Source organism: Pan troglodytes, chromosome 23 (assembly GCF_028858775.2).
Source record: "Pan troglodytes isolate AG18354 chromosome 23, NHGRI_mPanTro3-v2.0_pri, whole genome shotgun sequence".
Classification (NCBI taxonomy): Eukaryota; Metazoa; Chordata; class Mammalia; order Primates; family Hominidae; genus Pan; species Pan troglodytes.
In genome coordinates, this window is record NC_086016.1 from 19,509,102 (window position 1) to 19,535,059 (window position 25,958).

Here is a 25,958-nt window from a genome sequence, read left to right on the forward strand (position 1 = left end):
TATATATGACTGATCCCACAGAAATACAAAAGATCCTCAGAGACAACTATGAACAACTCTATGAACACAAATTAGAAAATCCAGAGGCAACAGATAAATTCTTGGAAGCACACAATCTCCCAAGACTAAATCAAGAAGAGATTGAAACTGAATAGGCCAATATCTATGCCTTAAATTGTTTAGGTAATAAAGAACCTACCAATATTTTTTTAAAAAATCCCTGGAGCAGATGAATTCATAGCCAAATTTTTCCTGATGTACAAAGAATTCATAACAACGCTATTTTAATTCAAACAAATGGTGGAGGGGCCTTTTTCCCATCTCATTCAATGAGCCCAGATTCTACGAGCCCAGCATCAGCCTGATACCAAAACCTGGCAGAGACACAAGAAAACGTCTGGCCAATATCCCTCATGAACACAGATGCAAAAATCCTTAACAAAATCTCAGCAAACTGGATCTCACAGTGCATCAAAAAGCTAGTACACCACAATCACAGTAGGCTTTCTTCCTGGAATGCAAAGCTGGCTCAACATATCCAAATCAATAAATGTGATCACCACATAAACAGAATCAAAAGTAAAAACCAAAACAGAAAAAGGGATTGATAAAATCAAACATCTCTTCATGATAAACTCAACACATTAAGCATCAAAAGAATGTACTTGAAATAATAAGAGTCTTCTATAATGAACCCATAGCCAACATCATACTGAATGGGCAGAAGCGCAAATTATTTAATGCTATCCCTGTCAAACTGCCAATGTCATTCTTCACAAAATTAGAAAAAATTCTATTCTAAATTTCATGTGGAACAGCAACAACAAGAAGCCCAATTAGTCAAAGCAATCATAAGCAAAAATAACAAACCCAGTGATGTTACACTACCTGACTTCAAACTACACTTAAAAGCTGCAGTAGCAAAAACAGCTTAGCACTGGGGCAAAAATAGACACAGAGACCAAGAAAACAGGTCAGGGAACCCAGGTATAAAGCCACACACCTACAACCATCTGATCTTTGACAAGGCCAATGAAACAGGCAATGGGAAAAGGATTCCCTTTTAAATAAATGAATCTAGGATAACTGGCTAGCCATATGTAGAAGAATTAAACTGAACTCCTACCTTTTACCATATACAAAAATTAACTCAAAATGGATGAAATGTTTAAATGTAAGACCTCAAACTATAAAAATTGTGGAAAATAACCTAGGAAGCATTATTTTAAACACTGATAGTGGCAAAAAAATTTTAGCTAAGTCCCCAAATGCAATTTTGCATAAAACACAAAAATAGAAAATTGGGACCTAATTAAACTAAAGATTTTCCGCACAGCAAAAGAAACTGTAAACAGAGCAAACAGACAACCTACACAATGGGAGAAGATATTTGCAAACGATGCATCCAGCAAAGGCTTAAGATCCAGAATCTATAGGGAACTTAAATCAACAAGCACAAAACAAATAACTCTGTTAAAAAATAGGTAAAAGTGGCCAGGCGCAGTGGCTCGCGCCTGTAATCCCAGCACTTTGGGAGGCTGAGGCGGGCAGATCACGAGGTCAGGAGATCAAGACCATCCTGGCTAACATGGTGAAACCCTGTCTCTACTAAAAATACAAAAAAATTAGCTGGGCATGGTGGTGGGCGCCTGTGGTCCCAGCTGCTTGGGAGGGTGAGGCAGAAGAATGGTGTCAACCCAGGAGGCGGAACTTGCAGTGAGCCGAGATTGCACCACTGCACTCCAGCCTGGGCGACAGAGTGAGACTCTGTCTCAAAAAAAAAAAAAAAAAAAAAGGTAAAAGAAAATGAACAGATACTTCTCAAAAGAAGACATACAAGTGTCCAACAAGCATATGAAAAACTGCTCAGCATAAGTCCATGTGCAGTGGCTCACCCCTATAATCCCAGCACTTTGGGAGGCTGAGGTGGGTGGATAACCTGAGGTCAGGAGTTCAAGACCAGCCTGGCCAATATAGCAAAACCTTGTCTCTACAAGGTTTTACAATGTCAAAATTAGCTGGGCATGTTGGCACATGCCTGTAATCACAGGTACCTAGGAGGCTGAGGCAGGAGAATCACTTGAATCTGGGAGGTGGAGGTTGCAGTGGATCAAAATCATGCCAGGGCACTCTAGCCTTGGCAACAAGAGTGAAACTCCATCTCAAAAAAAAAAAAAAACAACAACAAAAACCCCCACAATTTCAGCATCAGTAATCATCAGAGAAATGCAAATCGAAACCACAATGAGATAGTATCTCACACCAGCAAAAATGGCTACTATTAAAATGTCAGAAACCAACACGTGTTGGGTGAGGATGCTTTTGAGAAAGGGGAATGCTTACACACTGCTGATAGAAGTATAAGTTAGATCAGCCATTGTGGAAAGCACTCTGGAAGTTTCTCAAAGAATTTAATACAGAGCTACCATTTCAACCCAGCAATCCCATTAGTGGGTATGTACCCAAAGGAATATAAATCATTCTAGGTCCAAGACACATACAGTCATATGTTCATTGCTGCACTATTCACCATAGCAAAGACATGGGATCAACTCAGGTGCCCATCAATGGTACACTGGATAAGGAAAATAACTGATTAATTTCTTTCGTATGGTTGCATAGTATTCCATGTATGTGTATGTGGAATACTGTGCTGTCATATAAAATAAATAAATCATGTCGTTTGCATCAACATAAATGCAGGTGGAGGCCATTATCCTAAGCAAATCAATGCAGGAATAGAAAACCAAATAGATTTATTACTCATAAGCAGAAGCTGAACATTCAGCACACCTGAACATAAATATGGAAATAACAAACATTGTCAACCACTATTGGGTGGAGGGAAGAACAGGGTGGCCTAAGAAAAACTCCCTCTTGTGTACTATGCTTACTACCCGGGTGATGGGATCCACACTCCAAACCTCAGTATCTCACAATATTCCCATGTAACAAACCTGTACGTATACTGTACATATACTCCCTGTATCTAAGGTAAAAATTTAAAATAAAATATACAGAACTATTTGCCTGGTGACTTTTATACAATTTTATAGTCTTAGGCACATTCTAATTTTCATGCAGTTTCGACTTCTATTAAAAGCAGTGCTGTTTGGCTGGGCGCGGTGGCTCATGCCAGAAATCCCAGTACTTTGGGAGGCCAAGGCAGGTGGATTACGAGGTCAGGAGATCGAGACCATCCTGGCTAACACAGTGAAACCCGATCTCTACTAAAAATATGAAAAAATTAGTCGGGCATGGTGGCGGGCACCTGTAGTCCCAGCTACTCAGGAGGCTGAGTCAGAAGAATGGCGTGAACCTGGGAGGCGGAGCTTGCAGTGGGCCGAGATGGGGCCACTGAACTCCAGCCTGGGCGACAAAGTGAGACTATGTCTCAAAAAAAAAAAAAAAAAAAAAAGCAATGCTGTTTATACAAGGCAGATTATAACAAAAATATGTTTTAGATAAAAACTTATTCCTCCGCTTCATCTCTAAATATTATATCAAGCTTAATTTAACTCTTCAGTGTCAATAAAATAAATTGATGCTAACTTTTAATTATATTAAATTTCTATGGATTCCAGCAGCATCTTTTTATAATCTGCTAATCAAATAAATTCATAGAAATTCAATCTTATAAAAAATTTAGTGCAACTGTAATTTGGGATTACATATTTCAACTTCTCAATTTCTATTATATTAGTACACCTTATTGACCTTTGTGTGTCTTTCAGCATCAAGTAACTCAACTTACCTCTATTCAAAGGCCATTCTCGTATAGTGAGACTGATATACATCTGCAAAATTAATTGTGGAACAGAACCGAGAAAAGCCTGAATCACTGACATGTACTTGAAAGCCTTCTGCTGCATGAAATTATCCCGGATTGAGAATGCAATCTCCCTTTCCAGCATCGTGTTTCTCTTTTTGTTGCTAACTTGAGTCTCTTCCTTCTCCTGTTTAAGATTTGTCAACCATTTGTGGTAATTTCTAATGGTGTGCAAACACCTGTTAACATGAAGTAACATCCAAGATTAACATTTATTGGTGACAGACATCTAGAAATATTTGAAAGTTTATCAGGAGAGGAACTCTTAATTTTGAAATTATACTATCAAATGGCAAATATTAACTTAATCACACTGGATAAAAAACAAGTTTCTAACAGTTTCTAATATTATTATTTATGGTAGTTCTTCCCCTCATTTTCAACTTCAAATAATACATAACTGCAGTCTGATAAACAAAAATTCAAACAGCAGATGAAAAGTAAAAATTTCCTCATTCATACACAATTCAATTCACTTTCTCAAGGTCAGTTTGATTAAATAATATCACAATGTTTTTCTAATGCATTAATATTCTGACACATACAAAAGCTATTTCTCCAGAAACATTCTATTCTGACAACTTTTTAAAGACATCAATGTTTTTAGGTGTTCTTCCCATGATACAAATGTCAACTGCCTCAAAGGAAGGACCCCAAATTTTCATTGGAACATATTTTGACTTATGATTTTTCTCTAGTGATGAAATTTAGCTCATTTAGCATTATTTTAAGACAGCAGTCTAAAAAAACTCAATGAATGCTTAAAACAGCCACAGGTAAGTGACAAAAACATACACAGATATGATCTATAGTGGAGTTTAACTTCAAAGTAGTCCTCAAAGAACTTTCACAAATAAAAATCTATGGGAAATAAGCAGATCTTTATAAAAAATCACGAAACATGAATAAAAGCAAGATACCATGAATAAGAAGCACAAGATGACCCCAACGTATTTCCTATGTAAAATTTACCAAACCAAAAAATATTTACTTTTTGAAGAAATAATGGAGTACTTCAGAAGTATGAAAAAATAATGCTTCTCAATGATGAGCAAGTATTAAAAAGAACCAACAGAATCTCTAGAAAACAAAATATAAAAAACACTGGGTAAATTAAATAGTTGAAAGCTAATTCGATAATTGAAAAATAAATAACTTTAACAAAATTACAAAAAAATGTAGCAAAGAGAGAAAGAAGCATCTAATATATGATGGAGATTATAGGGCATTTAAGAAAAGAGTGACAAAGCCTACACTTCTGATCAGAATTTTAAAAGAATACAGGAAGTGGCAGTATTTTTAAAATAATGACTAGAAAAAGAGTTTCAAATTGTTACAATCATGAATTCTCAGATTAAGGAAGTCTTATATATCCTAGGCAGAAAAGATTTATAAAGAATGAAATTAAATAAGTGTGGCCAGGTTCACTGGCTCATGCCTGGAATCCAGCACTTTGAGAGGTCAAGAAGGGGCAGATCCCTTGAGCTCAGGAGTTGGAGACCATTCTGGGCTACATGGTGAAACGCTATCTCACCTAAAAATACAAAAATTAGCCTGGTGTGGTGGTGCGTGCCTGTAGGTAGTCCCAGTTACTGCTGAGGCAGGAGTATCGCTTGAGCCTGGGTGGCAGAAATTGCAGTGAGCTGAGATTACACCACTGCTCTCCAACCTGCACAACACGGCAAGATGCCATTTCAAAAAAATAAATATATAAGTAAGTGTAAGTTTTAAAATAACGCAATGCGGGCAAATAGACTAAACGTACATGTTCAGAATTACAAGTTGTCAGGTGTTAAAGAGTTATAATTAAAGCATAAGAACAAGAAATAAAAGCTATCAGCAAAAAAAAAAAGCAAACAACAGAAAAGGCAGAAAAGGCTGTTTGTGCTTTTATAAAATCAGAAGAAACATTTCAATGCAAAAAAAGCATCATCAGCATAATAAAGGTCAGTGCAAAATATTATTTTGTCAGAAAACTGTATTAATTTTAAGCTTCTATACACCCAATAACTTGCAAAAATGAACAAATCCAGCACAAATCTGAAAGAAAAGTATGTGACTAAATGGTCTGGAGCCCATTTTCTCTAATACAAACTGCAATTTTCCAAAAAGGAGACATTGTTAAAATTTATAAAAAATCATTAATGTAAGTAACACCCTTCTTTAAACAAACAGAATATTTTCAATATCTCCAAAGTCTCCTCTGTCATTGTCTACTATTGTACCTCTCTCTCACCACATAATCCAATGGCCATAATATATCATTTCATTAGACCCTATTAACTAGCTCTTCTTTAGCAATTATGAAATGTATGATAAATTAAATAGAAAATCATATCACTATACCCTTTAGATACTTTCGACCTTTAAGTACACACTATCATTTATTATCTCTATCTTCTGACCAAATAGAAAACAGTATTTCTCCTATCCCTTGTCTTTCATTATCTTATATGAAGAATTTTATCAGGGTTTGGGGAAGGAAAAATTTATAGATACTTGATTGAATTGTCTTAGCTTCAAAAAGGAAAAAGAAAGAAGGTAAGGAGTAAAGGAAAGAAAGAAGATAACTGAGAACATTTAGAGGTAGAATGTCTAATATTTAATCCTAACAGATAATTCATGTAAACCATCCCAGTCTTTCTTTTTTTTTTCTTTTTTTGAGACAGAGTTTGCTCTGTTGCCAGGCTGGAGTGCAGTGGCATGATATTGGCTCACTGCAACCTCTCCTTCCCAGGTTCAGGTGATTCTCCTGCCTCAGCCTCCCAAGTATCTGGAACTACAGGTGGGCGCCACCAAACCCAGCTAATTTTTGGGTTTGTAGTAGAGACAGGGTTCCACCATGTTGGCCCGGATGGTCTCGATCTCTTGACCTTGTGATCTGCCTGCCTGGGACTCCCAAAGTGCTGGGATTACAGTCATGAGCCACTGCGCCCAGCAGTCATCCCAGTCTTCCTACAAACTCATTAACTGACACCAAAGGTGATGCTTGTGAAAAACAAAACAAGGTTTTTCCTTCATCCTTTCTATTTTTTTGACATTAAAATAAGACATTAAGACAGCTTTGCAGAAATAAAATAGTCACACAAGTTAAAAAGTTGGCCATGAAAGTAAGACTTTCTAAAACCTTGTGGAGATCGTGGAGAGGATGTTAAGCTGTAAAGTTATGTTAATCAGGGACTTCCATGTCAATCCATCTTAAGGTTGGTAGTGTCCTCAATTGACATATATATATATACACACACAATTTTCCTTAGTTACAGTAGACCAGAATTTAACAATCATTATGTTTTCATAAATTACCTTTCCACTTTTGCATACACTTGTTTTGTTGTCTTAAGGCATAACTATAATAAAATCTATTATAAATGCTATAGCCTGTCAAAAATGAGAAAAAAAACTAGAAGAAACTGCAGACCAATATCCTTTATGAACCACAGACAAAAAAGTCCTCAACACCACACTAGAAAGCCACACTCAGCGACATATAAAAAATGATAATACACAACAACCAAATAGGATTTATTTCCGCAACAAGAAGAGATTTGTCAGAGGCATGTGAACTAGAGCAACTCCATCTTAAACAGGAGCTAGGAAAAATGAATGTGAAACACACTGGGCTGCATTCCCAGATATTTAAAGCATTCTAAGTTACAGGATAAAAAGGAGGTTTTATAATGGCTGCCCTTAGAGAATACATGGCAAATGTGTTCTAAAATGTATGTAATAAAAACTACAGGTCACAATGAACTTCCTAATAAAACAGGTTGCAGCAAAGGAGCCAGTCAAAATGCACGAAAACCAAAATGGCCACAAGAGTGACCTCTGATCGTCCTCACTGCTGCGCTCCCACCAGTGCCATGACAGTTTACAAACACCATGGCAACATCAGGAAGTTACCCTATAAGGGCTAAAAAGGGGAGGCATGAATAATCCACCCCTTGTTTAGCATACCATCAAGAAAGAACCATAAAAATGGGCAACCAGCAGCCTTCGGGCATGCTCTCTCTATGGAGTACCATTCTTTTATTCCTTTACATTCTTAATAAACTTGCTTTCACTTCACATTGTAGACTTGCCCTGAATTTTTTCTTGCACAAGATCCAAGAACCCTCTCTTGGGGTCTGGATCAGGACCACTTTCCCATAACAGATTCAACGTATAAAAATCAGTGAAATACATCATGTCAACAGAATAATGAACAAAAATCACAGGATCATCTCAACAGGCAGAAAAAATCATCTTGCAAAATCCAACACATCTCAAAATAAAAACACTCAACAAACAGTACTTTCTCAGACTAGCAAAGGCCATCAATTAAGAAAAAAAAAGCTAGTACAATATTTCATGCCAAAAATGAGGACTAAGCTCTCATTTTGTAATCTTGCCCAAATCCCTATATAAGGGGTCTGGGTACTAATGCCCTACAAACCATAAATTCTCATCAGATGGATTCTAATTAACCCTATATAATGTGACTTACTTTCCAGTCTGACTGTGGCATAACAAAACAAAATAAAGAAGAAAGTAAAAATATTTTACCCCAAAACATGTTTTTTTTCCCCTCATGTTTTGAAATGGCCCTACAAAGCTGTCCTATGTGGGGGAAAATTTGGATCTGCACGGAATCTCTATTAATTTCCCCAGATCTTTTACTTCCAGGCCCTGCCAAATCTGAAGAGATTAACTGAAAGTCTAGCACTTTTAAAAGGTGTGAATAGAACACATTTGTCATGTATTCTCTAAGGGCAGACATTATAAGACTTCAAAAGAACCTTGGTCTCCACAATATTTTATCTTAACCTGTTTCCTTTCTATCATCCCAGCTGTTTAGACAAACTCACCCAGTTGTCAACCAGAAAATGTTTAAATTTACCTATAGCCTGGAGTCCACCCAACCACCCCACTGTTTTGAGCTGTCAAGCCTTTCTGGAACAAACCAATGTATTTCTTAGTTTATTTGATTGATGTCTCATGCCTCCCTAAAATGTATAAAACCACGCTGTACCCTGACCACATTGGGCACATGTACTCAGGACTTCCTGGGAACAGTATCATAGCCCATGGTCACTCACATTTAGCTCAGAATAAATCCTTTCAAAATATTTTACAGAGCTTAACTCTTTTCATTGACCAAAGACTGAAAACTTTCTCCCTTATGTCAAAAATAAGTGAAACATGTAAACTCATTTTCAATATAGTACTAGAGGTTCTAACCAAAACAATTAGTTGTTGGGTTACCAGGGAAGATGTGAAAGGCAAACAGATTTAAAAAAGGAGATGTGAAACTACCTCTATTCAAGATGACATAATTTGTATATAGAAAATCTGGAGGAATCCACACAAAAAAACATTAAAGCTAGTAAATAGTCTCAGCATAGTTTCAGTACACAACATCTGTATGCAAAAATGATTTGTATTTCTACATACTAGCAATGAACGATTGAGAATGATGCTTTAAAAACCTTATTTATAATAACCTAAAAAAGAAAATATTTAGAAATAACTTTGACAAGTAAGTGTAAGACCTGTACATTTAAAACTACCAAACATCAACAAAAGAAGTTAAAGACCCAAGTAAATGGAAATACATCACAGGACCGTGAGTTGAAAGACTTCATATTATTAAGATGACAATACTCCCCAAACTTATCTACAGATTCAATTCATTCCATATCAAAATTCATTGCCTTTATTGTTGTTATTATTATTCACAATATTTGGCAGAAACAAACAACTGATCAGTTGGGAAATGCAAAGGACTCCACACAGCCAAACAATTTTGCAAAAATAATATTATCAACTTAATTAATTTGTTAATTAATACATTCTACTTAAAAACTTATTACAAAACATTATTCATCAAACTGGTAATAAGAATTAATACATAGATCAATGGGATAGATAAGACACTCCAAAATATACACTCATATTTACCGTCAGCTGATTTTCAACAAGGCTGCCAGGACCATTCAAAAATCAAATAGAAACCAAAATCACAATGAAATTTTATTCATTCGCATTAGGAGCTATGATTTAAAGAGACAGTAGGAGTGGAGAAGGATGTGCAGAAATAAGAACCCCTAATTATTGCTAGAGGGAGCTAAGGGTGAGGAAGTACAGTTACTTTGGTAAACAGCCTGAGAGTTTCTCAAATGTCAGTCTGACAGTCTGCCAATTCCTCACTAGAGGTCAGGAGTTGGAGACCAGCTTGGCCAACCTGGTGAAACACTATCTCTAATAAAAGTATAAAAATCAGTTGAGCATGGTTGTGGGCACCTATAATTCCAGCTACTTGGAAGGCTGAGACAGGAGAATCTCTTGAGCTTTGTAGGCAGAGGCTGCAGTGAGCCAAGATTGTGTCAATGCACTCCAGCCTCGGTGAAAAAGAATGATAGTTCATCTCAAAAAAAAAAAAAAAAGTAAAGAAAAAAGTCAATTAAGCAATACTGTCTTATTCAGCTCATGTGAAAAACCTTTGTAACATTTGACATCACATCTGGTAATAATTCAAGACTCCCTTTATATATTTATATTTTTAAATTTACATGTTCATATAATTCATATATAAACATGTATTTCCATTTTATAATGCAGATCACATTTTGTGATGGAATATAGTTAAGGTTTTTTGTTTTTTTTTTTGACAGAGTTTTGCTCTGTTGCCTAGGCGCAACTTCTGCCTCCCAGTTTCAAAAGATTCTCTGGCTTCAGCCTCCCAAATAGCTGGGATTACAGGCATGCACCAACACGCCCGGCTATTTTTTTTGTATTTAGCAGAGACGGTTTTTCACCATGTTGATCAGGCTGGACTCTACTCCTGACCTCAAATGATCTGCCTGCATTGGCCTCCCAAAGAGCTGGGATGAGCCACCACGCCCAACCTACAGTTAAGTTTTAAATCAATAACAAAACAGTTAACAATAATAAAAAGTAAAATGAAAATATACTTTGCATTGTATTAACCTAAAATGTAAATCCATGATGCAAGAATCCTAAAAAATATAAAAACTTCAATAAAGAAAACACACCAAAAAAAACCACTTAAGATACATCAATCTTAAATAAATATTAATTCCTATGTGGTCCATAAATATGAAGAATTGTTCTTTCAAAGCACGTTAGTCTTTCCTAAAGTTAATCTATAAGTTTAATTGGATAAAATAAAATTTATCAACATCTAGCTCTGAAATTCACACAGAAAAATAAACTTGAGTTTACCTAAAACACTCAGTGAAAAGACAGTTATAAAAGAAAGAATTTACCTGCCAAATTTTATGTTTATTCATATATATAGTAACTAAGAATTTAGAACTATGAGTAAGACAGATTAACATAACAAAATTTACAGTACTCATGAAAATCAGTGTAGTAACAGACAGAAGTGATATGGAAATGAATTGCTAAGCTATGTTTTGATATTCCAAGTCACAGCTACAAATTCCAGGATGTCTGGAAAATTACCACTAAAAAGTTAAATTCGCTTCAGTTGACAAATAAAATTTATGAGATTATTTTCAAGCCTTTCTCTCTTCTCACTCACTCTACTCTCATTCCTTAATTTAAGGTTATATTTCTAGGCCTCGTAACTATTTAAAATGCCCGTTAGGCCGAATGAGAAAAATAGTAAAGACTGGACTACAACACATACATAGAAAGAATAGAAGAAATGACTGACTTATTCCCATTTGCATTTTTAAAAAACTATCATTACCTTATAACTGATGACAATTAAATAGGAACAGTTACGAAAGTGTGAAAACTAAATAAATCTAAAGAGGGAAATATTTCAATTCCGGAAACGATAATTATGGCATCCTTAATCTTTTTAGCCATCTATTTATATTCAATTTACTTGTTGGAGGTAGTGAATGAGAAATATTTGTGTCACTTACCTCACAATAGGTCCTAAAAGAAGAATGTGCCAAAAAAGTAATGCAGCCTTATTTCTCCTCGAGTCTTTGTTGAAAAACATCAGGATAATTTGATCCAAAATTGCCCCCACAATAATAAAGCTGATGGTAAACGACATCCAGAATGTGTCATTAGCTTTTCGATAAATTTCAAACATGTATAAACCAAAGGCAACCTCAGCACAGTAGAGAACAGTTGAGAAGATAATGCTAAAAGGAAAGCTTATATGAAGTCTCTGGCCAAGGACTATTTCTTCTTTCGAAGATGAAACTCCTGTGTTTTCTTCATCCATCTCTTCCAACACTGTCTGCATTCTCAGGGTGCTGCTAATTCAAAGTCGTCTTGTCAGTGAATCCAGTAGAGTTCAGTATTAAATTTAAACAGAAGTAAACAAGATTCTCTATAATTCACTATTCATAGAAAATGTTAACAGGTAGATATGGATCACTAATCAGAATAGAAAAATCTATGTCTGGTTTAGAGAATATTGAACTATGATGTCTAATTTGACATACTATTTCTTCAGAAAACATTGTTTTAAAGAAGTAGACGATCAAACTTCTATGAGGCATCAACTACCTCTTAGCACTGAGATGATAGTCCTATCTCCAAGTAGTATGAAACAAATGTTCATTACTCAAAAGTTTTCTTTTTGTGCTTTTCAGCCAATGTCTGCAGCTGACATCCACTAAAATAAAACGGCACAATCTAAGCCAAGTCTAACCATGATGACACTAAGAAAACTATCCCCAGATATTCCTGATTAGTAAAGGAATACAGAATAGTGAGGCCTTTAAGTTCCACTTATTGCTAGATGTTGGTTATTTGCATTTAAAATACTGTTTCTTGGCTGAACTTAACTCTGTGAAGTTATTAATCTAGTAAAGTTTCAATTTAAATAGATGTAAAATCCAGACTGCATGGCAATAGTAGGTTTGAACTCTCTTTTGTTGGGGGGAAAAACAGCTCATTTTAGGTTCTCTGTAGACAAACCGCCAGAAAAATTACTGACATACTGTGAACATCAATTAGTCACTATGTGTGGGAAGCAATATAAAACAAAATGAATAAGAAGGAAAATAAAAGGCAACAGTACTTTTAAATCAAGTAAATATTAAAATGAAATTGTTTTAGAGAAATATTTTTCTGACTAAAAATGCTGTTAATATATTGAAAGCACAAAAAATGAGTAAGCATCTAATGCAAATTTCCAGAAAGAAAGATAATATTTCCCCAGAAGATGTTGGTCGTTTTTAAAAAATATTAATGGGAAAAGTAAAAGTAGTAGTTAAAAAAAGTGAGAGGGAAGAAGCAGGAAGTTATCTATTTTATTTGACAAGTTGTTCATTTCTTGAACTTTCTTTGCATTGCTTTGTCATAATTTATCATAAATATTCCTCAAATTCTTTAAATTTTATGCTGCAGAATATGAAATTCCTCAACTTCTTTTGTTTTTCTGATCTAAATCACACCTTTATCTATATGCACTTATATATTCAAAGACAAAACCTTCATGCCATTTTAAAATATGTCCTCCTGGACCCAATCCATCAATATGATTGATCTTTTTCTCTTTTGTGTAATTTATTTTATTCTCCTCGTCGGTGCTCTGATTTCCTTATCACACGTGTATTTAAAAAACCATATTTTACAATTCAAAACAAAAACTGTCTCTCATGGTGCTGAACTTTTTCTCTGCTTTTAATTGCCACAGAGAATTTCCATTAGTTATTTCCTTTCCATCACTTCTTATTATTTCTCAGGTTTTATCCCACAACAGTGAAGTCACAGTGGTTTCTCAAAAGTCATCAGTGACACCCTAATTGCTAAATGTAATATGTTACCTTAAACTTCAGTTGAATATTTTTGCCATTGATAATATGCTCTCATTTGAACATTCCACTTACCTTAACCAGTCAGGCTTTCATCCCCAACAGTCCACCAAAAGTACTATATTTAACTTTCTTTTTGCCAAATATAATAGTTTTTTTTTAAATTCCTATCATTGTTTGTTTATTGAGACACGGTCTGGTTCTGTTGTCCAGGCTGGAGTGTAGTGGTGCGATCAAGGACTCACTGCAGCCTCAACCTCCCAAGCTCAAGCGATCTTTCCACTTCCACCTTCCGGGTGATTGTGACTGCAGGCCACCAGGCCTAGCTAACTTTGGTATTTTTGTAGAGACAGGGTCTCTTCATATTGCCCAGGCTGGTCTCGAGCTCCTGGGCTCAAGCCTTCTGCCCGCCTCAGGCTCCCAAACTGCTGGCATTGGAGGTGCAAGCCACCACACCTGGCCAATTATAAGAGTTATTTTTTAGTCTCCCTCTTACTTGAATTATTCCTGATGCATTTACTCTCGATCTCCTGGTTATCTTTTCCTGTACAATGGATTTCTGAATGGTACTGAGTCCCATATTTATATCTCCAGCCAGTCTCTTACCAATGCCCCAAACTTATAGGAGTCTGTTGTACATATTCGAGTTTAATAGGCAATTTGAACTCAAGGCTACAAACTGAATTCTGATCCACTTTCCAAACAACTTTCCCCATATGTTTCCCATTTCACCTGATAATAATTACGTCCTGCTGCTAAGGCACATAAGGTCATCCTTAATGCTTTTCTTTTCATTGCATCATTTCTATTAATCATCAAATTCTGCATGTTTTACTTTTAAGACACATGCAGAATCTAGCCACTTTTCCCTATTCCTCCTGCTATCACCCAGATGCAGGCCATCCACATTTCTCAGGCGATTAACTCAGCCTCTTTAGTGATCCCCTACCTTCCTCGATTACCTCTTATATTATGTGAGTTATATCTCAGATACTGTAAAAGTAACCATTTTAAAGTACACATTTAGTGATTTTTAGGGTATTCCCAAAGTTACAGGAAAGATCAACACTATTTATATATAGAATGTTGCCATTACCTTAAAAAGAAACTACCCATTAGCATTCAATCCCAGCCTCCCCCTTTCCTAAGCTAAAATCATGGTCCTTATAATGTAACAAAAACACATATGTAATTTTATTCTTATTCACTTTTACATATCTTCTACCATTCTTTTTCTTGGTCAGGGCCCCAATACATACTACAACCTCAGAGGTTCTGCTCTCCTTGCCATTTCAAAAAATTTGCTCAAATCTCCTTTGAGTTTATATTATGCACCTGCATATACATGAACCCACGAGCCTTATGCTTCTTACTTAAAAGTCACTAGTTGTTGTCACTGCTTCCTACTAAAGCCAAAATGTAAGTTCTATCAGTACATGGATATTTGTCTTTTCTCAGGTGAACTGTGGAAAACAATACGTGATATATTTTCAGTTCACTTTGATCTTTTTTTTCTTTTTCACTTTCTTCTTTTTTTTTTTTTTTTAATAGGAAGTAACAAAGTCTTGCTCTGTTGCTCAGGCAGAAGTGGCAGGATCTCGGCTCACCACACAACCTCTGCCTCTTGGGTTCAGGCGATTTCCTGCCTCAGCCTCTCAGTAGCTGGGACCACAGGCGCCCACCACTCGACCTGACTACTTTTTTTTGGTAATTTTAGTAGAGATGGGGTTTTGCCATGTTGGCCAGGCTGGTCTCGAACTCCTGAGCTCAGGTGGTCCACCCACCTTGGCCCCACCAAAGTGTTTGGATTCACCCTGAGTCCACCGTGGCTGGCCTGATCTTTATTCTAAAAGGTTCACAGACTTAATTTCTGTAACAGGCTTACTATTCGGTCTTCTTATTAAACTAAGGAGACTAAAGCAAGAAAAGATTAAGTAATTTGACTTGATTCTTTATCCTGGTGGTTTTGTTATCAAAATAGAAAACTCTGTTTGCTTATATGTATGTATAACATGAACTAAAATGTAAGTTATATTCTTCACGTGTACGCTGAACAATTTATAATTTAATGTTGGTACTGCCAACTCCTTTCTAGATTCTGAACTTACTTTCTTATTAAAAAAATGATTTAATATGGCCGGGCACGGTGGCTCACGCCTGAAATCCCAACACTTTAGGAGGCTGAGGCAGCAGGATCACGAGGTCAGGAGATGGAGACCATCCTGGCTAACATGGTGAAACCCTGTCTCTACTAAAAATACTAAAAAATTATCCCAGCATGGTGGCGGGCACCTGTAGTTCCAACTACTCAGGAGGCTGAGGCAGGAGAATGGTGTGAACCTGGGAGGCAGAGCTGGCAGTGAGCTGAGATCACACCACTGCACTCCAGCCTGGGCGACAGAGCAAGACTCTGTCTCAAAAAACAAAACAAACAAAAAACAACAAACAAAGACAAAACAAAAAAGGTTTAATATTTAGGGGCATATTTACAGGCACTTGTTATAAGTGAAAAATTATCCAACTACATGGCCACTTCCTCCAGTTTTTCCTACATAGACTGGAGAAAGCATTCTTTCATACTCAATGCCAAATTTGAGTTTAGCTCTCACTGTTTTCCAGTTGTTCACTTCCCTGCCCCTTTATGTCACTGGGGCACATTCAGTACTTTTGTTTGTGTGTTTAACCTGCATATACATTCCTGTTAAGGCTGGTAGTGCACACAACTTTAACCAAGATTTAAACACTTTTTGGATTGAGAGATAACTCACATAGTATAACATTAGCCATTTTAAAGTACACACTTGCTGGGCGCGGTGGCTCACGTCTGTAGTCCCAGCACTTTGGGAGGCTGAGGCAGGCAGATCACGAGGTCTGCAGTTTGAGACCAGCCTGACCAACATGGTGAAACCCCGTCTGTACTAAAAATAAAAAAATTAGCTGGGCATGGTAATGTGCACCTGTAATCCCAGCTACTCAGGAGGCTGAGATAGGAGAATCACTTGAACCCTAAAGGCAGAGGTTGCAGTGAGCTGAGATTGCACCACTGCACTCCAGGCAGGAAGACAGAGTGCGAATCCGTCTAAAAAATAATAATAATAAAATAAAGTACACACTCGGTGATTTTCAAGGTATTCACAAAGTTGTACAAACATCACCACTACTTACATACAGAAGATTTTCATCACCTTAATGAGAAACTCTGTACCATTAGCATTCTATACCAGCTTCCCCCTTTCCTAGAGCCCTTGGTATCCAATAAGCCATTTTCTGTCTCTGTGGATTTGCCTATTACAGACACTTAATATAAACAGACTCCTACAATATGAGGCTGTTCGTGATTTACAGCCTTTTGTTGTAGATTATCTTCATGGAGCTGTGTATAACAATCACTGTAGAAGATAAAGATAATGGGCCGGGGGCGGTGGCTCACGCCTGTAATCCCAGCACTTTGGGAGGCCGAGGCGGGTGGATCACGAGGTCAGGAGATAGAGATCATCCTGGTTAACACGGTGAAACCCCGTCTCTACTAAAAATACAAAAAATTAGCCGGGAGTGGTGGCAGGTGCCTGTAGTCCCAGCTACTCGGGAGGCTGAGGCAGGAGTATGGTGTGAACCTGGGAGGCGGAGCTTGCAGTGAGCCAAGATTGCACCACTGCACTCCAGCCTGGGCGACAGAGCAAGACTCTGGCTCAAAAAAAACAAAAAACAAACAAAAAAAAAAACAAGAAGAAGATAAAGATAATGCCTCTTTCTAAGGCAGAAATTAAGCAGGTTTGCTGTTACCTCCGTTTAAAAGGCTGGGGTTTCCTAAACTCGAGATTTCTATAACTGGCTTGCTATTCTGTCCGATTTTTAAGCCAAGCATACTGAGGCAAGAAAGTTTAAGTAATTTGTCCAAATTCTTTATCTTGGTGGTTTTATTATAGAATATGTGGATGTGCACCAATTATATCAGATACATGGTGAGTGAATGTATGATGCAAACCCACTCAAGGGTAACATCAACCTAAGCCCACCTCCACATCTGGAGTTGATGGAAACATTTATATTGTGAATAATGCTACTAGTAACATTCATATACAAATGTTCACAATTATATCTTAATTTTAGGAACATATGGTGAATGTATGTCCAATCTTTTGAGAAACTACCAGACTGTTTTCTAAAGAAGCAACCTCACTTTATGTTCCCACTAGCAATTGGATGAGGTTCCCAATTTTTCCATATATTCACCAACATCTGTTATTTCTTTCTGATTACACTCCATTCTATTCAATATATCTCTTTGTGGTTTGAGATTCATTGTATCTCATTGTGGTTTGATTTTCATTTTTCTGATAGCTAATTATCATTTACTATGCTTAGCTCTAGATATGATGTGACAATATTTTTCTCCCGTAGTGTCATTTTACTTCATAATCTCTTTGAAGCACAGAAGTTTAATTTCAATGAAGTTCAATTTAATTGATGTTTATTATTTGTGTTTTTGGTTACATATTGAAGAAACGTTTGCCTAATCTAGGGTCACAAAGATCAACGTCTACCTTTTTTCTAGAGTTTTATTTTATTGTGTTCAGCTCCTGAATTTAGGTTTTTGATACATTTTGAGATAACTGTGGTAAAAGACAGGGTTCCAACTTCACATGAATATCTAGTTGTCTCAGCTCCATTTCTTGAGATTTTGACTATGTTTCCCCATTTACTTATCTTGGTACCTTTGTTGGAAATCAATTGCACACAGGTGGGAAGGCTTCTTTCTGAACTCTCAATTCTATTTCATTGGTGTATTGTGTCAGTACCACACTATCTTTACTGCAGCTTTGTGGTAAATTTTGAATGGAAAGTGTATTGTTTTGGCTATTCTGCATCCTATGAAAGTCCATAAGAATAGTAGAATTGCCATAGCTATTTTTATAAAGAAGCCACCTGGGATTTGGTAGAGAGTTAATTGAAACTGTAGGTCAATTTTGCAGTGTTGTCACTTAATGTTATCTTCCAATCCATGAATATTGGATATCTTTCCATTTATTTCAATTTTCTTTAATGTCGTTCAACAATATTTTAGAGTTATTAGATTATAATGTTTGCACATTTGTTAAATTCATTCCTAAGTATTTTATTCTCTTGTTATCTTTGTGAAATGTTTTTCTTAATCTCATTTTATTTTTGGATTGCTCTTTGTTACTGTGTAGGTATATAATTGACTTTTGTATACTGATCTTGTTATCTGCAATTCTGCTGGACTTAATTATTAGTTCTGATTTATCAGAATTTTTTGTATACAGGATCATGTCATCTGCAAACAGAGATAGATTCACTTTTTTCCTTTCCAATTTAGATGGCTTTTTTTTTTTTATTTTCTTGCCCAATTGCCCCTCATCAAAATCAAACTCCCAGTAAAATGTCAAAGAGAAGTGGCAGCAGTGGACATCCTAGCCTTATTCTGGATCATGAGGAAAATGCATTCAGGTTTTTGCATTAAGTTTCATGTTAGATTTGGGGTTTGTGTAGATGCCTTTTTTCAGGCTGAGGTATTTTCTTTCTATTCCCACCTAGTTGAGTGCTTTTATCGTAGAAAGGTGTTGGATTTTATAAAATATTTTACCACATCTGTTGAGATTGTCGTATGGTTTGGGTTCCTTAATTGTATCAGCATTGCATAGCTGATTCTTGAATATTAAGCTAACCTTGCATTCCTGAGATAAATCCTACTTGGTTATGAAATGTACCTCTTCTCATATATTGCTGGATTTGATTTGCTAGTATTTCCTTGGGAATTTTTGTCTGTATTCATGAAAGATATTTGTCTGTAACATTCTTTTCTTCTACAATCTTTCTCTAGTTTTGTTATCAGATTACTACTTGCCTCATAGAATGAGCTGGAAAGTCTGTTAATTTTATATTGGTTACATTTAACCATAAAATCAGATCTATATGAAATTATCTATCTAAAACTTGTTGAGATCACATTTTTGAACCAAGTAAATCATCATTAAAAAAGAATGCTTTCTTGGTAAGTAGAAGGTATATAGTGGTTAAGACACATATTTACTTTTTAAGAGTGAAGGTAGCAACTTTTATATACATATAAAAGGATTGTTAATTGTTAATTGCAAAGTATTCCTATTAACAACTAAATGTCTGTATACTCATCAGTCTAGATGATTGATATATTAAGCACCTCTCACTACAATTGTGATTTGTCAATATAAATAAATATCCATCAAATTTAATTCTGGCATATATTGTGACAATGCTACTGAGGCATTTAAATTTGTGACTGTTATATATCTTTAAAATTTTTTCACATTTTGATATTTCATATTTTGTCTGTCACCTCTTCTGTTATCTATTATTGTCCCTCCTTATTGCTTGCATTTTTTCTAAAATTCTCTTCTGTCTTATACAATTGTAGTGGCCTATCTTTTTAAATAAATATTTGTTAATTTTCTCTACACCTTTGTTTTAATATTTCAGTGTGATTATTCCCAAGTAAAAGCATATTTTCTCAATCCAGTGTTAGAGTATTTAATATTTTAACACACACTTTGGAAGCATTTACATCTAATATGATTACTCTCTTATCTACATAATATCTGATTAGATATCTTTTTATTTACCCAAGATTTTCTGTCTCTGCCTTTGCTGCCTCCCTTTCAGCCTTTGTTGTTCAATCCCTCTCCCTACCCTGAACCTTTTTTCTAATTGTATTTATTTTTCTTGCAGAAATTTATTTTTTCCTGCTTTTGACATTAATTACCATATTTTTACACTTTCTGTAGTTATTCATTTTTTTGAAAAAAATTCATTTTTCCTGGTTTTGACATTAACTACCATATTTCTACACTTTCTGTAGCTAATCAAAAGGACCCAGTTAGTTGACATTTTTTTCCTAAAAGTGTAAAATATATTTCTAGCCCCCACAACAAAAACCCACACAAATTCCTACGTACCATTTTAATTTTGATATTTGTTTTTGTCCCTGCTAAAAAATAAAAATAATAGGTTTTATACTTCTTTTCCTTTGGCTTTCACTAAGTCTTTAATATTTACTTAATCTTTGTGAGTTGAAAAATGTATTTTTATTAAATGACAACTTATGTGGACTAATATCCAGTGTAGAATTTATTTTCATATTCTGCCTTTTGGCCCTTCTATACATGTTTTCCTTCTGGTGTATCTTGTAATTTAATATGAAAGTTGTCTACTCTGAGCTCAATTTTTATTAACTTATCTTTCATGTATGGTCATCAGATACAACATGGAATTCCCAGTTGCATTTTCATTTTAAATAAACAATAAATAGCATTTTAGTATAACTATATTCTCAATATTGCAAGGAAGAGACTCATACCAAAAATAAATTATATGTTGTTTGTCAGCAAACTATCAAATTTCAAAATGAAATGCAACATTTACATTTATGTATTTTCCCCCACAACTGGCAAACTTACTTTCAGATCCACTTAGAAAATTACTTATTCTTGCTATATTTGTGCTGAATCTACTATACAAGAAACAAAGAAACAAAAATTTGTTTGACTTTTTACTATATGGTTCATTTTTCAATGAGGTATAATTCTCTATTTAAAAAATTTATTTTTGTCCTCCTACTCACCTGTTTTGCCTTTAGATTCCATTTATTCATCTCAGAGAACACCAAAACCTACTTATTATGAAGAATCTTTAAATTCAACTTTTTATCCTTGAGTGTTCCCCTTAGTGTGTCTTTTTTGGCTGTTTCTTAGGGCATCGAACGTCCACCAATCAATCAGTTTCTGCTTTTGAGGTAGTTATATCTTGTACGCAATATAAAAAATCTGACCTCAGTCTTGAATATCACATAGGATGGAGGTTGAGATATGAACTTTCCCCTCATGGCTTTGAATAAAAACCTCATTCTGTGTTAGATCCTAGTATCTGTGGTCAATGGCTTTCTATATTGGCTCAAATATTCCAGCTAAATGTCTAAACAACACTTTCTTTAACAAATTATTTAGGCAGGAAGCCCAACCCCACTGGACTCAGAAATGGTCTCTTCCCTGGGAATATATCCACATTTACTCCTCAGTTGACTATTTCAATGAACTATCCAGTTTCTCCCAAATTAGTGATATTGGAGTTCAAATCTCACAGATGTTTTCTTTCTTGACAGCCATTTTTATTTTTTTAAAAAGAATATTATATTACACTTTTAATCTTTGGTTTTCATAATATTTGGTTTTGCAACTGCTCACGTTGCCCCAGAGAACTAGAAACAAGTGCTTGATTTCAATTAAATTATTTGTTACTTAACAAATAAAACCTATGAAAAGCCATTATTACTATATCCCTTCTGCAGTTGAAAAAGAACATATTTTTGGTAATATTTTCTGGAAGCACTGCCAACTTTATTTTTTTTCCAAAGTGTATGGCAGGTATTTCATCTGTTCTTCATTGACCTATATTATTTATATGCTATAAATCATTGGCTTTTTCACATGTATTATAAAACTTCTTCGAGATTAATTTTGGTGAAAAGTTTATTCTATAAAATCACTTTATTATAGGTAAATCATATCATTTCATTCTCTGCAGTCATACCTCCCCATGTTTTGCTTTATGAGATTTGGTTTGCTTTGTACTTTAAAGCCTTCCTCAAACTTTGACTTCCTAGGACTTCCAGGTACAATGCAACACCCCAGTGTTTCCTCTGAACAACTAAAACACCATGGACATAATGACAAGAAACGAAGACAGACTCTGAAAGGTCTTGTCTAGGGATTTCAGGACTTGAAGAGTGACACTATGGTAAAGATACTGGGTTTTCTTATTGCCTTCCATGTATCCCACATAATGGACTATAGAAGTTTCCAATTCTGAATCTCCAATAGGCACAGACAAAAAGAGCTTCAAGAAAATCCTGTTCTCTCCCAGCCAAAGGACCAGGAGAGGATAACCTAACTACAAACAACTACACAAAACCGTTCTATGGAGAATAACCAAACTACTCCAGACGAACACCACAGAAAAAAAACTACTACTTCAGTTTCTCTGCAGCCATATACAGAGACAAGCTTCTCCCAGGTCAGTGATGCTCTGATTCCCTCTAAAGTCAGAGGAGGCAGCTAATCTTCTATTTCCCAACCAGCTAAAACAGAGGACAGCATTCCAATTCCAATTCCCTAACCAGTGTCAGCAGAGTCCAATAGCAAGCTGAGCACCCAGGTCCACCCAACAACAATATTGGTTAAAGAGCCAGATCTAAGTAGAGATGATTGCACTGTGCTTCTTGACTGCTCTTTCCACTACCCTACCCTATTCTGTCAGTGGGCTCCGCTGGGGAGTTAAGCATCTACCACCACCCAACCCCTTATCCTCTGAACAGTTGAAATGAATCTAAACTAGTCAGCAATCTGCTATTTCCCTATGCTACAGGTCAGGAGGACTCCAAATTTGCAACAGAATCATCCACAACTGCTCCAAAAAAATGTGATATGCTCTGATATACATTAAAAAAAACAGGTATGGGCTGGCTCTGTATGCTGAAACATATAAAACACTGGTGAAAGAAATCAAAGTAGTAATAAAGAAGGATACATTGTGTTAATGGATTGGAAGACTCAATATGTTGTGTTAATCTTCCCCAGCTTGATCTATATATTTGATGCAATTCCTATCAAAATCTCGAAAAGAATTTTTTGAGATAAAGCAAACTTACATCCTTGGATAGCTAAGACAATTTTGAAAAAGAAGTATATAATGGGAGGAATCTCTCAACAATGTTTTAAAGACTTATTACACAGCCAAAGTAATCATGACAGTGTGGTATTTGCCTAGGGATAGATTCATAAAAAATGTAGAAGAGAAAGCCCAGAAATAGAGTCACACTGGTTTGGATATGATGCAATATGTCACAAAGCTGGCAAACACAAATCAATGGAGGAAAAATAGCCTTTTAACAAATTGTGCTAGGGCAAGTGGACATCCATAGGTTAAGGAAAAATAGCCTTAACATAAAACTCACCCTACAGAAATTAATGCAAAATGGTTCATGAACTTCAATGCAATCTGAAATTCTAACACTTTTTAGGACACTTTAAAAAATAATAAAGAAAATTCAACCCTCTTAGGCATGGCAAAGACTTATTGGATTTGATACCAAAAATACAAGCCATGAAAAAAATCTGATAAATTAGATCAAATCAAAACTTAAAACTTCTGCTCTGTGAAATAACTTATGAAGAGACTAGAAAGCCAATGTGCAGATGGAAGAAAGCATATATGAAATGTGTACCCAATTACTATACCTAGGTAAAAATTAATTAGCTAATGAACAAAGGGTACAAAGACATTTCATTAAGAAGGATATAAACATGGGAAATAAATGCACAAAAAGTCACTGAACATTACTAGCTACATCACTGCATCTATTAAAACACCTACAATTTTAACAAGTAATGACAACACCAAATGCTGGTGAAGATGTAGAAATAACAAGCCACTCATGCGTTGTTTGGTGGCATGTAAAACGGTAGGGTCAGTCCAAAACTGTTTGCCATGCAGCTGTCAGACAACCTTGCAACTCAGTGCAGTTATCCTAGAGAAAATAAAACTTACGCAAAAAAACTGTACATGAAGGTATAAGGCAACTCAACTAAGAACATCCCTTGTGTTCTTCAATTGTGAATGTTCAAACAAGCTGTGGTACATTTATACCATGGGTTGCTACTCAGCAATAAAAATGAAATAGACTATTAGCATGTATAATTGGAAGAATCCCAGGGAGTTAAACTGAGTGAGGACTCTTGGCAGGGAAGTGTTCCTCCTGTTTCTGCCACACTATGCAACACAGGGAGATGGAAACAGATCTACTGACAAGTAAAATGACATGAATGTTCATACTCCTTTTGCTGGATTCCTTCATATTTAACATGGACCTGGGTGCTGCAGCTTCTCAACTGGTCTCTGGAGCTCTCACAAAGGTATTGTGGTCCAAATATTGTTATTAATTCACTGACTCTGTGAAGGCATGAAGGCCTGACACTTCCTAGTACGCCATCTTGTTGACATCCCTCTCCAGTACATAATACAGAGACCATTCTTTCATTCAATCACTTACTATGCTTACTTAACAAAAAAAAGTTGCATTATATCTAAGAAATGACAGAGTAATCAGGAAAGAATTGTGATGACAGGTAAATAATATATTCATTTTTTAAAAAAGATTTGATGTTACCCCTGAAATGTCATGCACAGTTATAGATGAGAAAGCAAACTTAACAGATGCTAGAAATAGGATGACTGTTTCACAATCTCTTGTAAGTTATAACTCCTTCATGAATACCCCTCTTTTGTGATAGAATACCCTTTTTCCCATTTGAAAACTAAAACACAAACTATTATCATCCATAAAACAATTATGACTAAGACAAATAAGATATATGACTGACATAGATTTCAAGTAAATGGAAATATTATACAAAGATGTTAAAGTTAAGTCTCAACTCTGATGTTATCTGATGCTCAAGTTTAAGACTAATAATATTAAGCAATATCTTCATGTTTAAGAGTCACAAATCAGACTTTCAACCCACAATTTAAAAATAAAATGTAATTTTCTATGATAGCATTGACCTTAACTGAAAAAATGTATATATCAAAGCTGTTAAGCAACTTTGCTTGCTTTCCTTCTAGAAAGCTCTATTATGACAGTACAGCCAAACTTAAGAAAAATATCAATAGAAAGAATACTTAAAATAATTCTAACAGATTATCTTAAGAGTACTATAGAAGATAAACAAAGCATCTCAAAAATCAGGAGCCTAATTATAAGGAGTATTTTTATTGGTTACTGTGTTTCAAGTACCTGGAAACAGCTGCAACTTTGTACACAAAGTGAATTTGCTTTCCAGGTATATTGGCAATAAACAGGTACAACTGATGAGAATTTTTTTTCATTTGTTGAACAGTAATACTCAGCAAGATTTGGAAGGTAAAAAAATAAACACAGCAGAAATTTTTTTTACCTTATTTTTTCTCGCCTCCTTGATGCTAATACAAGAGACAGTGGGAGGGAGTTTCACTGATACGTTCTGCATCAGAATTTAGAATTTCAAAAGATTTTGTTACAAGAATAATCAGAAGAATTAGATTCTAACTCTGTAGGCAGCAGGTATCTAGGAAACCTCGTGCTTCAATTTCGTATAAATTGAATTTACACTACATCTTTAAATTTTTTGGACTTCAATATGATTATTTTATGTGAATTTCAGTTCAAACAAACCATGCTATAGCTGTTACATGCAGTTACAGTTTAGTTTTATAACATACTCGTTCTGGGCATTTATTTTTATTATTTTTTGCCACCTAATAAGAAATTTTAAAATCACTATTAAAAACTT

At 35.4% G+C, this 25,958-nt stretch overlaps 1 protein-coding gene across 2 annotated transcripts in view; it reads right to left on the minus strand.

The window, feature by feature from the left end:
- Window positions 1-25,676, minus strand: part of XKR3 (XK related 3) — a 38,229-nt gene extending 12,553 nt beyond the window's left edge. Inside the window, exons 1-3 of one of the 2 annotated variants that reach the window (XM_054675765.2) lie at window positions 25,584-25,676; window positions 11,725-12,066; window positions 3,755-4,008 (exon numbers count right to left, since the gene is read on the minus strand). In XM_054675765.2, the coding sequence (XP_054531740.1) occupies window positions 3,755-4,008; window positions 11,725-12,056 (586 nt within the window). In that variant the 5' untranslated portion in view covers window positions 12,057-12,066; window positions 25,584-25,676. Of the gene's footprint in view, window positions 1-3,754; window positions 4,009-11,724; window positions 12,070-25,583 lie in introns of both variants that reach the window. The other variant, XM_054675766.1, reaches the window with a different exon arrangement.
- Window positions 25,677-25,958: the final 282 nt, after the last annotated feature.